General features: G+C 36.4%; 1 protein-coding gene across 1 annotated transcript in view; it reads left to right on the top strand.

Moving 5' to 3' along the window:
• BTBD8 (BTB domain containing 8) overlaps nucleotides 1-15,537 on the top strand; it is a 106,355-nt gene that overhangs the window by 76,003 nt on the left and 14,815 nt on the right. The window contains exons 8-11 of the mRNA XM_077746121.1: nucleotides 3,056-3,144; nucleotides 3,581-3,683; nucleotides 14,474-14,656; nucleotides 15,330-15,467. Coding sequence (XP_077602247.1) covers nucleotides 3,056-3,144; nucleotides 3,581-3,683; nucleotides 14,474-14,656; nucleotides 15,330-15,467 — 513 coding nt within the window. The remainder of the gene's footprint in view (nucleotides 1-3,055; nucleotides 3,145-3,580; nucleotides 3,684-14,473; nucleotides 14,657-15,329; nucleotides 15,468-15,537) is intronic.

The raw sequence follows: 15,537 nt of genomic DNA, 5'->3' as shown, positions 1-15,537 counted from the left end.
TCTAGATCTCAATTGTGTAGTTTCTTGCCAGTTTCTTACATAAGGTAAGCCTATTGTAACACATTGCACAGTAATACAAATTTTGATATAAAATAATGGGTAACTGGCCCTGAAACACCTGACAAGCATTAGTCATTTCATTAACTTCACAATTTTACCTTTTACACAATTAAAAATTTTGGACTTCATTTATACAATTACAATGAGGTTTACATTATATATTTTTCAGCGCTTCTTTTTTTTTTCAGGTTTATTTATTTTTGAGAGAGACTGTGTGCATAGAAAAGGGGCAGAGAGAGAGAGAGAGAGAGAGAGAGAGAGAGAGAGAGAGAATTCCAAGCAGGCTCCACAGTGCCATTGCAGAGCCGGATGTGGACCTTGAACTCCGTGAGATCATGACCTTAGCTGAAACTAAGAGCCAAATGCTTAACCGACTGAGCCACCTAGGTGCCCCTTTTTTGCCACATCTTTAAAAGCATAACTTAGGTAGTGATTTAAATATATCTCTTCCCAAATTCTGCAAGCAGGTTTTGAAAATGACTAAAGGTCAGTCATCCTGTTACAAAATACTTGAGAATTAGCATTTTTATATAGGTGAAATTCTCAGAGTTAAAGTAACCTTTTAAGCCAGTGGTCAGTAAACCTTTTCTGTAAAAGGCCAGACAGCAAATAGTGTAGGCTTTATGGGCTCTTCTCTGTCACAGCTATTTAGCTCTGCTGTTGTGGAACAAAAGCAACTATAGACAACATGTAAAGGAACATCATAGCAGTATTGCAATAAAACTTTATTCACAAAAACAGTGGTGGGCTAGATTGGCCCACAACTATAGTTCATTAGTCTCTGCTTTAAGCAGCAAGTTACTTTGTATCTTAATATTTTTTATGGAAATTATTCTTTTTTTTTAATGTTTTATTTATTTCTGAGAGAGAGAGACAGGATGAGCAGGGGAGGGTCAGAGAGAGGGGAGGATACAGAATCCGAAACAGGCTCCAGGCTCTGAGCTGGCTGTCAGCACAGAGCCCGATGTGGGGCTCAAACCCATGAACCGCGAGATCATGACCTGAGCCGAAGTCGGATGCTTAACCGACTGAGCCACCCACGCACCCCTGGAAGTTATTCTTATACATCAATTAATGGACTTTGTGTTGTAAAGAACTGGTTATTCCTAAATTAGATTTCTGGACCTTTTTCTTTTCTTTTCTTTTCTTTTCTTTTCTTTTCTTTTCTTTTTTTGAGAGCAAAGGAAGGAGAGAGAATCTTTAAATTTTTTACTTTTGTATTTTTATTTTAGAAAGAGAGAGCATGAGCTAGGGAGGGGGGCAAAGGGAGAGAGAGAATCTTAAGCTGGGTCCACACTGATACACGGCTTTATCGCACAACCCTGGGATCATGACATGAGCCTAAATTAAGAGTTGGATGCTAAACAAAATGAGCTACCCTGACACCCCAGATTCCTGGACTTTTTAACTCTTATGTTTACTTTTATAATTTTTAAGACTTCTGAGTGTTTTTATGTTTATACCAGTAGTTTCTTTCCAGAAGTTTGATACTCTTGTCTGAAGTGGTTCAGAAAAGCAAATTATTTAACTTGGTAGAATTATCGCTGTCTAATCTATATAGTAATAGCCGTTTTTTATTTTATTTGTTTTACTTCTTTTTTTATTATTTTGAGAGAGAGAGCCCACAAGCTGGGGAGGGGCAGAGAGATGGAGATACAGAATCTCAAGCAGGCTCCACACCATTGGCACAGAGCCCAGTGTGGGGCTTGACTCACAAACCATTAAATCATGATCTGAGCTGAAATCAAGAGACATATGCTTAATCAGCTGAGCATTTTTGACTTTAGAATAGCCTAGAGTACCTCCAGTTAATGCAAAAGGAATAACCAGTTTTTTAATATGCAAAGCAAAATATTTACTTTCAATTTATTGAACACTGATGTAGTACTTTTAGGAGAAGTGTATTAGAAACTCAAATTAATAGCAGTTCATAATTTTAGAAGTTGCAAATCACTGACCTTATTAGAAAGACTACCCTGGATGTAATTCTAAAGAAGCTTTTGCTCTTCCGAGAGCAAGGGAATCAGAAAGTTAAACTTAGAGAACACATGCACAAATTGGCTGATTGATGATCTTTATTAAGTATATAAACCCCACATTACAACAAATGAATGTATACAAAGAGAAGTTGAACTCTGTTCACCCTAATAGGCAATAGATATGCTTAGGGAATAATCCAAAACCTGAAAATAAGTGATATGGGCAATATGTAGCAAGGAGGCTTAACATCAAGAGCAATGAGTTGTTGTCACTACTTATATCCACTTTTTTTTTTGTTTTAGTTAGTTACTTCCATATATGAGCTTTTAAAAATACAAAAAATTAATATAAATTAAATATAAATATAAAATTAATATAAAAATTGATTTTATAGAAGTATTATCTAATTACTTTCTATCATTTTGTCTGAGGTCAGAGTAGCACTTCCCATTGCACATGCACTTAGAGTTATATATATACTTTAGGAAGCAGATTAGATCATATGGTTGCATTGCAGTGTGATATGCCAGAAGTTATACTATTTTTCTTTAAAAAATAAGCTAAATGTAATTAAAATAAAACTTGTATTTATTCTGGCAGCTAAGAGAGCGCAAATGCTATTCTAGAAAACTAAAGGTTGTCGGGGTGCCTGGGTGGCTCAGTTGGTTAAGTGTCCAACTTTGGCTCAGGTCATGGTCTCACAGTTTGTGGGATTGAGCCCTGTGTCAGGCTCTGTGTTGACAGCTCAGAGCCTGGAGCCTGCTTTGGATTCTGTGTCTCCCTCTCTCTCTGCCCCTACCCCATTCACATTCTGTCTCTCTCTCTCAAAAATGAATAAACAAGATTTAAAAACTAAAGGTTGTCAGTGATACTCTGTTTTAAAAGAACAGACTTTTGAATTATGCACATTTCTTCTGCAGTTGAGGTATATAAATCACATCATCTTTATGAACCAAATACTTTTAGCCTCTGAGAGTTGAAAAAGAATACATGTGGTGTTTTCTATCAATTTTAGCCTATTCCCAGAACGTTGGCGTCTGTATTAGAATGCCTGATTATTGCTCATTCAGTTGGAGTGGACAGTCTTTTTGCTGACTGCATGAAGTAAGTGATTTGAAGTAGTGTCAATGCTATTAATATAGAGATAATTGTTCTATTCTCTTAATTTTCTGGGAAAATTTGGAATTGGCCTATTTTTTTGGGTTCATTTTGCACAACTTAATGTTTAACTAGTTGTAACAATTGAGAAGTATTAATTGACTTAGATATTGCTCAAGATGCTTGGCATCTATTTTATTTTAACTGAAATATGGTTATTTATGTTAAAAGCTATGCATAGGACTTAAAGTAGAATTAACATATATGTTTACAGAAAAAGGAGGACAGTTAAGTCCATCATAGAGTTCACAAAATTAATGGTAAGAGTTAGTCATCATATGTATATGTACAACTTATATCACTGAAAATAAAAGTATTGTTTGAATATTATAATTCAAAATATTTTCATTTTTCTAACTTGGATTCTTTTATTTTTTAACAGGTGGGTTGTAAAGCATTTTGCAAGGTTTTGGTCTGAGAGAAGTTTTGCAAATGTACCTCCTGAGATTCAGAAAAGTTGTCTTAACATGTTGATTCAGTCTTTAGTAAGTACAAGCCGAATACCCTTGTTTGTATTTGTCATCAAAAAGTTCATTCAATTTTGTGTAGGTACTTTCAACGTTTTAAATATAAATGTAGAATTCTATTATAAAAGCAAGATGAGAGAACCAATTTCAGGTAACCCAGAACCGATTGAGAACCTGCCCTTAAGATTTTGTTCCCTGTAGCAGATTCATTAGTTAGGGTTCAGAGAAGCAGAACCACTATTCTGGTTCGTGAACAAAGGGCCTGGTGCTACTAGACAGAGGTTATGCATTGGAATCAACAACATGGATTTCTACTCACTAAGGTGGATTTGGATACAGCACTGAAACTTCTCTGTGGCAACATTTCCCAAGAGGACCAGCAAGTTGATTATATCGGACCTCTTCATCATGGAGACAGCAGTGCTGTGTTCTCAGTGGAGTAGACATTTGCTTTAGATACAGATTTGCCTTCCTTGCTCCCAGTGTTTCTGCTAAAACCACTATCCGTGGTCTTACAGAATGCCTTTCCACAATCACGGTGTTTCACGCAGCATCACTTGTGACTAATGAACTCACTTCACAGCAAAGCAAGTCTGCTTCATGATTTCACTGGTCTTGCCATGTTTTCATTCATCCTGAAACAACTGACTTGGTAAATACCAGCCATGACCAAGTTACCAGTTACAGAAATGAGTGCTTTAGTAGTTATGATATAAATATTAATTCCTTCTTCTTACGTGAATATTTGTTTACATAAACCACTGTTTATGTATACTCTTTCCACTGTGTCATATCTCTACCATCTAATGTAAGACATGTTAATAATAGTTAATTTTATATCTCCATATTTAAGTTATAGGATACCAAAGGGGAGTGTGAGTCAGTCAGAAGAACAATAAATATCTCCCAAAGACAAAGAAAAGGACTTTATATCCTCTTACAGGGAAGAGCTATCATGTTTGTTATACAGGATATTTCTACCATGTCAGACAAAAGCATAACTGTGTTATTGTCTCCATTTGGGAATTAAGTATTGTTTAAAGAGAAGTGTATGGGTGACAAGCCCACAGGGGTGGACTGCAGTGGTTTTGCAACATTGTCAGCTTGGCTCAGATAAACTGTTATTCCCAGAATTTCCCTCTTTGAATGTTTCCAGTTGAGTGGCCACAGGAGACAATTTGTCATGAGATTTGGAGGGTAAAAGTGAAGCAGCAGCCTTTTTTTTTTTTTTTTTTAAACCTCAGGACTATTGGGGCAGGCACTTTTATCTCACACGTGTTGCTTGCTTACTGGCTCACCTTGTTGGCATGAAACGGCAGCCTGGCCACACCTGCTGCACCTTGGCCTGTGTCCTTTTTTGGCTGCTCTTACCTCCGTGCCAGAGATATGTTTACCACAATGATGAAGTGTACTAGCGTCTCCTGAAGGACACCCATTTCATCCACATTGGAGGCAGTGAGAACTGAAATGAGTCCATCCTTGTGGGTCACAGCTTGTGTTCCTGGATGTCAGTATGTCCTTGCTTTCCTGTCTTCCCTTCTCAGCTCCCTTCCCTGTGGTCTTCAAACTACATCATCATTTACCAAGACCATTTAACCAGCTCCCATGATTACATAAGATCAAATCCCTCTAACAAACGCTTTACGTATATAATTAATTCCTAGTGGTTCTCTTTCTCTGAACCCAAAATGATACATCAGACAGGGTTACATAGCAGATACATCTAAACCTAACTGGGAAAATAAGTGTAGGCCATCAGCTGGTGAAATACTACCAGCAAAAAATAAATCTCAATCTACATTTATGCTAATGAAGGACTTTGTGCCTTAATTTCTTAATATTTCGCATTCGTTTCTTTAGTCAGTGAATAGCTACTCCCTGTTCATAAAGGCAAACCAATGGCCCAGCTATAATTCAGTTTCATAGAAGTAGAAACATCATTTACTACTATTGCTGTTATTGTTGTTGTTATTATTATTATTTAGTAGGTGTTTTTCGACTTTTATAGTTCAAAACATACTTGGCCTTTAAAATTTTTTATATAAGACAGATACTCTAACCTCCATTTCACATAAGAGAAAAGAGAATTAGAAGTGCTCTATTCAAATTCACAGTGTCAGGAAATGACAAAGCCATATCTTTTTTGTTGTTGTTTACTTATTTTGGGAGAGAGTACGAGCATAGGGAAATGACAAAGCCATATCTTTTTTGTCATTGTGTATTTATTTTGAGAACGAGAGAGTACAAACAGGGGAGGGGCAGAGAGGAAGAGACAGAATGTTAGGCAGGCTCCGTGCTGTCAGTGCAGAGATCATGAACTGTGAGATCATGACCTGAGCTGAAATCAGGTCAGACTCTTAACTGACTGAGCCACCCAGGCACCCCCAAAGCCAGATCTTAAAACCATTTGCTGCCGTTCTAAAGATAATATGATAGGTGCTCACTGTGGGCAAATTGTTCTTTAAAGAAATGTGGACCTTGACTTCATCATCTCCCAAATTGGTGGAAGAATGGGTGTTTAAATAACTAAGTACAATACAAGTTAGACTATGATGAGTACTAATATTAAGTTCCTTGTCGGTCTAATTTACCTTGGTAGTCTCAGCCTTAGAGCATTGCCTGGCTCATATTAGGCAACTCAGTGTATATTGTTAAATGAAAGAACTAGTATAATTCAGGTATGTATCTGGGATTATAGAGGTTAAAATGATTAATTCTGATTACAAGGATGAGAGAAGTAATTTGAGATGAACCTAAAGATGGAGGAAAATTTCAAAATAAAAGAAGTACATTAGGATATTCCTGACAGACTTTTAAATTGTAACCAGAGACCTGGAGACAGGCAGTTCCAATATTCTGCTATAACTGGAATGAGAAAAAGTAAGTCTGGGGAGAGGCTAAGGCCAGATTGGGAGGGATTTTAACTGAATGCCTTATTAAGAAGTTTGACTTTGGGGGGTACTAGGTGGCTCACTTGGTTGGTTAAGCATCCAATTTCGGCTCATGTCATAATCTCATGGTTCCTGAATTTAAGCCCTGTATCAGGCTCTCTTCTGTCAGTGCAGAGCCTGTTTCAGATCCTCTTGTCTCCCTCTTTTTGCCCCTCCCCCACTCGTCTGAGCTTTCTCTCAAAAATAAATAAACTTTAAAAAAAAAGGATTGGTTTTTTTATGTGTTAGGTATGTGAGTTTAATTGAAGAATAAGCCCTTCATACTATGCCTCTCTCTCTGTTACAATATTTTTATTTTATAACTTTAATCAGGTCCTTGTAAGCTTTGTGAATATTTGTTTTTTACTTTGAAGACAGGTGAGAAAAGATGACATCAGAACAGACAAACATGCAGTTTATTGACATTTTGAAATTACCTTTTTTTTAAGTTTTTATTTTTATGTATTTTGAGAGAGAGCACTAGTGGGAAAGGGACAGAGAGGGAGAGAGAGTCACAAGCAGGCTCCATTCACCAGCATAGAGCCCAGTGCAGGGCTTGAGCCCACAAACCGCAAGATCATGACCTGAGCCAAAATTGGATGTTTAACCAACAGAGCCACCCAGGTGCCCATGAAATTATATCTTTCTTTGTCAATGAATAGTCAGGCTTTCAGAAATAGTAACCTAATATATTTTTCATATTTTATTATGTAAATAAAATATATTTAGCTTTTGATTTAAAAAATGGGACATTTATAATGATGCTGGGAAAACTGCACAACTACATGCAAAAGAATGAAACTGGACCACTTTCTAAGACTATACACAAAAATAAATTCAAAATGGATTAAAGACCTAAATTTGGAAGCTTAGAAATGGAAGTTTTATGGTTTCCTAATTGAAAACCATAAAAATCGTAGAAGAAAACAAAAGTAAATAATATCCCTGACATGGCTGCGGCAACATTTTTCTAGATAGTCTCCTCAGGCAAGAAAAACAAAAGCAAAAATAAATTATTGGGACTACATCAAAATAAATGTACTGTTTGTACAGTGAAGGAAAGCATCAAAAAAAAAAAAAAGAACAAGCAACCTACTGAATGAAGAAGATATTTGTAAATGATATATCCAGTAAGGGATTAATATCCAAAATATATGAAGAATTTATACAGTTTAATAGTAAAAAAAACAAACAATTCAATTAAAAATGAGAAGACCCAAATAAACATTTTTCTAAAGTATATACTCAGGTGGCCAACAGACATATGAAAAGATGCTCAATATCACTAATCATGAGGGAAACGCAAATCAGAACCACAATGAGACATCATATCACACCAGTCACAATGGCTAGTTATCAAAAAGACAAGAAATAACAAGTGTTGGTGAGGATACGCAGAAAAGGGAACCCTCATGCACTGTTGGTGGGAACGCAAACTGCTGCAGCCACTGTGGAAAACAGTATGGAGGTTCCTCAAAAGATTAAAAATAGAATTGCCATATGGTCCAGTAATTCCATTGCTGGGTATTTACCCAAAGATGGAGGAGGGCACTAGTTGGGATGAGCACTGGGTGTTATATGTAAACCAACTTGACAATAAACTATAAAACAAAAAAGAGAGAGAACACTAATTTGAAAAGATACATGCACCTCTATGTTTATTGCTACATTATTTACGAGAGCCAAGATAAGGAAGCAACCTAAATGTCTACTGACAGACAAATGAATAAGGAAGATGTACACACACACACAAATATTATGCAGCCATAAAGAGGATGAGCTATTACCATTTGTGACAACATGAATAGACCTAGAGGGTATTATGCTAAGTGAAATAAGCCAGACTGCAAAAAACAAATACCATATGATTTCATTTATATGTGAAATCTAAAAAAACAAATGAATAAACAAAAAGCAGAATCAGACCTATAAATACAGAGAACAAACTGGGGGTTGCCAGAAGGAAGGGGTGGGAGGATGGGCAAAATGGGTGAAAGGCAGTGGTGGGTACAAACCTCCAGTTACAGAATGAATAATCACAAGAGTAAAAGGCACAGCATAAGGAGTGTAGTCAGTGGCATAATAGCATTGCATGGTGACAGATGGTAGCTACACTTGCGGTGAACAGAGCATAATGTAGAGAGAAGTTGAATCACTGTGTTGTACACCTGAAACTAATGTAATGTGTCAACTAAAAATTTTTAAGAAAATAATTTTTTCAAATTAAAATAAGAAGTGTGTTATCCAAAAAGTGAAAGAGCAGGCAGTCTTCTTAGTTTTCTTTAGTTCTAACTCAGTTCAACTTCATGTGCCAATGGTGGGCACTTCACTGCATTAGTGATATGCCCAACGCTGTCATATACCAAGGGAGATAAGAAAGTACTACATTGAACTATATTTGGAGGCTTTTGTCTTTATTTTTAATGTTTTTTATTTATTTTTGAGACAGAGAGCTTGAGAGGGGGAGGGGCAGAGAGAGGGAGACACAGATTCCGAAGCAGGCTCAAGGCTCTGAGCTGTCAGCACAGAGCCCAATGCGGGGCTCGAACCCACGAATGTGAGATCATGACCTGAGCCGAAGTCGGAGGCCTAACCGACTGAGCCACCCAGGCGCCCATTTGTCTTTTATGAATGTGAGGGGATTTGAGTTTTTTCCCTTTCTTGCACTATGCAGTGGTTCAGTAAAATGTGACTGCTCCCTCCTACCATGTACAACCATTGCTTTTGATTAGAAGAGAAAGCAGGGTGAAGGCAGGAGTATAAGAGAGAAAGGTGTTAGAAAAGTTATGATTTTATAATGTAATTACTTGAACTATTTCAAAACATTAAATTTTTCTGTGCCAAAATGTTTAAGCCCTTATAAAGGCAAATTATGAAGAGTTTTTAAATTTAGGAAAGTTGAAACAAAAGTAGGGTCACTAGGGTAAATCAAAGTTGTATTTATTATGCTGTTATTCCTAAGGCCAAAGGATAGCTTAAGACCTATTTGATCAACACAGTATCATAAAGATTAAAAATAAAATGAGTCATAGTATTTATTCAATATATGGTATTAACCAGGAAGCTAGCTGGAAAAATTTTAAGTTGAATCTATACTTCACATCCTAGTACACAAGGGATACATTCCAAATAGATCAAAGTTTGAGTGTGAATTAAAAAATAGCTGTTAAAATACTACAATAAACCCTGGGGGAATTATAACCTTGACAGGAGGGTAGGGATATAAAATTCAGAAGGCTTAAAAAATTGATGACATAAAAACACAAAACTTTATTTAGTGAAAACAACCAAGCAAAGTCAAAAGATAAAATGACAGTTAATATTATACTTTTGATGCCAGTTTTCCTAATATAAAGGATTCCCACAAGTTGATTTTAAAAAATAGGACGAGGGATGGCTCAGTCGGTTAAGCATCCGACTTTGGCTCAGGTCATGATCTCATGGTCCATGAGTTCCAGCCCCGCTTCGGGCTCTGTGCTGACAGCTCAGAGCCTGGAGCCTGCTTCAGATTCTATGTCTTTCTCTCTGCGCCTCTGCTGTTCATGCTGTCTCTCAAGAATAAAAACAAACGTTAAAAAATTGTTTTTAAAAATAGGACGAAATTAGGTAGTTCACAAAGACAATACAAATACCTCTTAATTTGATTAATAAATCCTCAACTTCATTTAAGAGAAATGACATGAAAATTACAGTATCAAACCATTTTATGTCTTTTATACTGAAAAGAATAAGGGAATGTGTACTATGTTAATAAGGATGTAAGGAAGAAGTGCTTTTATTCATTCCTGGGAAGGGTATAAATTAGCACATCTTTTGCTGTGTTTTTCAAACTTTGTTGACTGTGACCAAGAGTGAGAATTTCCTTTTACATTGTAACTCAGTACACTCACACATAGAAAACTAAAACAAGTTTCACAAAAGAATACTTACCATTATTACATGATGTACTAATATTTCCTGTTTTTCTCTTTTCTCTCTTTTTTTGTTTTGTTTTCTAACGCGGATTGTAAGCCACTAAAAATATTTCTGTAGGTTGCTAGGAGAGAAATCTACAGTTTGGAAAACAGCCCTTCATCGAATATATATTGGCAGTGTTTAGGATACTTCTGGTGCCCCACCTCATATCCTCTTGGCCGATGTGTGAACTCCAACCATTGCTGCAGCATACAGCTTCATATGCATGCAGTCTGACAGCATTTTCCCTCAGCCACATCACACTTGTTTCTCATTTCTTGTCCTAAGACTTCACTGTCACTCCACACAGGATACCTACAACTCAGCAATTCTGGTACATATGCAAACCTGGAAGTAGAAAGAAGTTAACAGCCCAAGGGACAAGACTTGACTAATGGGAGATTGGAGTCACTGGTTATGTTTTCCTGTTTTGTCCCTTGGGCAGGATAATCAAGGTGCATTCTTTGTGGCTCTTCAGAGGGCCCCCGTGAGACTGAGCCCCAGTTACCTATGATGGTGAATACTGTATCAGTGCTTCTCAAACTTTAATATATATACAAAACATTTCAGGATCTTGGTTAAATGCAGATTCTAATTCAGTAAGTCAGAGGTGGAACTTGAGAGTGCATGTTTCTAAAAAGCTCCAGGGGATGCTGATGGTTGTGGGTCACACTGAGTAGCAGGAAGCTAGAAAACATTGGGTATGTTTCATTCTCCTAATGCCTCAGATTGTCTTGGGATCACTTCCCAAAATAAACTCTTTGCATACAAGCCTATTTCTCAGGTTCAGGATTTGGCAGAACCTAGGCTAAGACAAGTAGTAGACCCAGCAATTCTATTTCTGGGAATTTATCCTATAGATATGTTCACACACATGTGAAAAAGTGTTATCTACAAGATCTTTCATTACAACACTGTAACAGCAAAAATTTGGAAACAATGTAAATATAAATAAAGGATTAATTAAGCGACTTACCCATATTGTGGGCTATTATATAGGTACTAAAACAGTAACAAGGTTCTTTATATTCTGATAAGAAAAATATTTAAGATGTATGCTAAGTATACGTATAGGAGGAACTTGATGGAGGAACAAGGGGGAGAAGAAGGGCGGAAATGGTGGGGGAAAGGGAGAGAGGCAAACCATGAGAGACTCTTGAATGCTGACAAAAACTGAGGACTGATGGATGGGGGGGGATGGGCATGGAGGAGGGCACTTGTGGGGATGAGCACTGAGTGTTATGTGGAAACTAATTTGACAATAAACTATTTGTAAAAAAAAAAAAAGATGTATGCTAAGTATAAAGGACACGGTATTGAGAATTATGCATATTAGTGTTTACATTTGAGTAAAATAAAGGTTATATTACATATATTTTTGTGTATGTATAAAGTAACTCTAGAAAGATGCAGAAAATAATATTTTTAAGTTTATTTTGAGAGAAAAAGAGAGTACGGAAGGGGCAGAGAGAGAGAGGGAGGAAGAGAGAATCCCAAGCAGTCTCCACAGTGTCATTGCAAAGCCTGATGCCGGGCTCAAGCTCATGAAACGTGAAATCATGACCTGAACTGAAACCAAGAGTCAGATACTTAACTGACTGAGCCACCTAGAGGCCCCCAGAAAATAAATAATACTGATTTGGAAGAGAGAAAATGAGTGCCTGGGGACAGGAAAGAGAAGGAGACTTTTCTTAGTCTTTATATATTGTTAAAGTTTGAAGCATATGTTATGTTAACAATTGGATTAAAATTTTATGTTTGGCCTAGAAATGTATTTTGTTTTCTTCCTTTGAACTCTGGTATTTAATGTTATATATTCAGGTCAGTATGAAATAAAATTACACACCAACTATGTTATCATTTAAAACCATATTTTAGTTTTCCAGTAGGTCCTAATCTAAATTATTACAACCTTACATTGTATCTGTATTTTTTAAAAAATTGTCATAGCACATAACATATGTAATAAACACTTTATAGATATCTACCAAGTATTTGAATACTCTACATTTGGGTTCACCACCAGAACAATCATTACAGTAGAACAAATTGGACTTATTGCCTAAAAGCAGTTACTCAGGATGTCATCAGATGGGGGAAGGATGATGGTACCCCCCCAAATAGCATTGCATGATTTTTTTTACTCTAATTAAAGCAGGGAAACATATAATAAAATTTTTAAAAATTCTTGGTTAAGAAGGGGGCGTGCCTGGATGGCTCAGTTAGGTGCCCGACTCTTGATTTCAGTTCCTGAGATTGAGTGCGCCCCCCCACCCCCATCAGGCTAGGCACTGACAGCACAGAGCCTGACTGGGATTCTCTCTCTCTCTCTCTCTCTCTTTTTTCTCTCTTTGCCCCTACCCCACCCATACTTGTGCAAACATACTCTCTCTCCACCTCAAAATAAACATTAAAAATATAAAATGTTAAAAAATTTTGTTCAAGGATTAAACAATTTAGCTTAGGAATTCACATATAGACTCTCACTCTCTGATGATGCTAAGAAATGAACAAATATTTCAGAGTCTACTATGAGCCAATTGTGTACTAGGCCCTGGGGATGCAGTGGTGAGCCAAAACAGACATGTTTTCATGCTCAGCAAACATACAGTCTAGTGAGAGAGACAGATATTAATCAAGTAGTTATGCTCATGATTGAATAATTAGAAATGAATTAAGTACTCTAAAAAAAGACAGGTTGTCTGGTGGCATGTATAAAAGAAATCTGATATAGGGATAGAGATCAGGGTCAGATAGAGTTTGAGTTGAGATCTGAAACATAGGGTATGCAAAGGTTATATTGTGCAGCCTGTGTTAAGGATGTCAGTCTATCACTTCCAGATTTATCTATTGCTCTGTAACAAATGACCCCAAAACGAAGTGGCTTAAAACTGCAGTTTATTGTTTCTCCTAATTTTGTGGATTGACTGGGTAATTCTTCTGCTGATTGTTTCCTGAGTTCCATTCTGCAGCTGCTTTCATCTGGTGGCTAAGTTGGAGCTTGGGTTCCCACTCCATGTGGTCTTCCTTACCCAGCTTCATTGCCTTGTGGTCCCAGAATTGCAAGCTGCAGGGCTTCTTGAGACCTTGGCTCTGGAACTTGCACAGTACCAGTATTTGTGCAAGCAAGTGAAAAGACTTGCCTAGGTTCAAGGGATGAGTAAATAAATTCTACTTCTTAATAGATGGAGCTAGAAAGAATTTGTGGCCATGTTTTTCAATCTACTACAATCTATCAGATAACTCTTAACTCATCAAACAGCTATTTACTAAGTATTGTTTTAAGAACTAGAAGCCAAGTATGAATAAGATAAAGTACTTTATATGTTGCTGTTTTTTCCTTTTCATTGGAGCACATGGTATTTGTGAATTATCATTCCACTTTCCATAGAAATCAGTATCTGTGAATATTTTTTTTCCTGTGGTATAGAAATGAATCATCATTAAATGAATAAAATATAAAGAGTCTTACCTAATTAGAGTGGAGGAAGAAAATCACTGGAGAATATAAGCAATTTTTAGACTTCCTAAATTTGTAATAAAGAGCATGTATTTTGTAGTCAGGAAAGAATTAAGTTTATGTCAGTGTAGCTATATAGTTATGAATGATATCTGTAAGCACAAAAACTAATTCAGTAGTGAAAATCTCAGAGAGGTCAAGTTTTTCTTTGTACTTATAGCTCTTCTCTCGGGTTTCTTTTCGCTCTCTTTTAGAGGTGGTTTATCCCTAGTTCAAAGTTTGCCCTTTTGGATAATTCTGAATGAAAGAGTAAGTAAATATTATATGTCATGACAAAGATATTAGCAACTTGGAGTTTTGGTTTTTTGTAGGGAAACATCATAAGAAAACAAAAGTATTTGATTTGTTTTAGAAAGTTACTTTATAAATAGTAACTTTTTTTCCAATATTTTTTAAATTATAAGAATGATAAGAATGCTGCTTTTCTTCTGATGGAAAGTGACAGGCTAATCATCAGTTTACCCAGAGTGAAGTGGACAGAAGTAGCCCTGACAATGGCATCTCGGCTGCAAGAAGAATGTATTGCATTTATTGTTGAAAATTTCTCCAGGATCATTCACAGTGAAAATTTTGCTCTTCTCTTACAGGTACTATGTCTAAAATTATATCCTATATTTAGTCCCATCTTTGTGTTCTGATTACAGTTATGTAAGAGTTTTTAAATGCAGGTTGCCTTTGATTAAATTAGTGCGACTTAAATAAATTCCATAACAGATGGCATGCTTGCATAGGATTTAGAGCAGTGATGGACAGGATTTTTGGCTTACAGGATAGTGAAGGCAGTAGGGGACAGGCTTGTATGCACTGGCAAGACGTAATGTAACCCTGGCCAGAAGTAGCCCTCAATCAGCATAAGCCATGTGTTAGAAACCTGTCATAGATGTGTTGTTTTGTCAGTAATACCATTACAGTCCATGCAGAATTCTTACTGAGGATCCACTTGCTCTGAATTCAGTTACTGAATAAAGAACTTTGATTATTTGTTTCTAATTCTGTTTTTAGGACTATTTTGGTTCCTAGGAACTGTGTGTATGTGTGTGTGTGTGTGTCTGTCTTTTTAAAGGAAAGATTTTTATGATATTATTATAATTACATGATTATAATATATTATAAAATATTGTATTACGATCAGAGGAAATAAGATTTCTAGCTGACTTTCAATGGTCAGTTATGATGAATGGCGTGTTGTTAAGCCAGACTTTCACATTTCTTACACAATTTACATGTATTTCTATTAAATATAAATTCTGTGTTTTGTAGTCACAAGCAATGAGCAGCACAGCTGATCTGTTGGATAAAATTTTAAAAGCAATTGAAGAAAACATTACCACTGAGAATAGCTGCTCTCTTCTTATGGCTCTGGACACGTTACTGAACTCTGACAGTACGAAGGACATGGTATTGAAACTGATGAAATTCATTTAAATGATATATTTGAATTGCTTTAAGGTTTTAAAATATATGCACA

Source organism: Crocuta crocuta, unplaced genomic scaffold, assembly GCF_008692635.1.
Source record: "Crocuta crocuta isolate KB4526 unplaced genomic scaffold, BGI_CrCroc_1.0 scaffold48, whole genome shotgun sequence".
NCBI lineage: Eukaryota > Metazoa > Chordata > Mammalia > Carnivora > Hyaenidae > Crocuta > Crocuta crocuta.
This window is presented reverse-complemented; position numbering and strand designations above follow the sequence as displayed.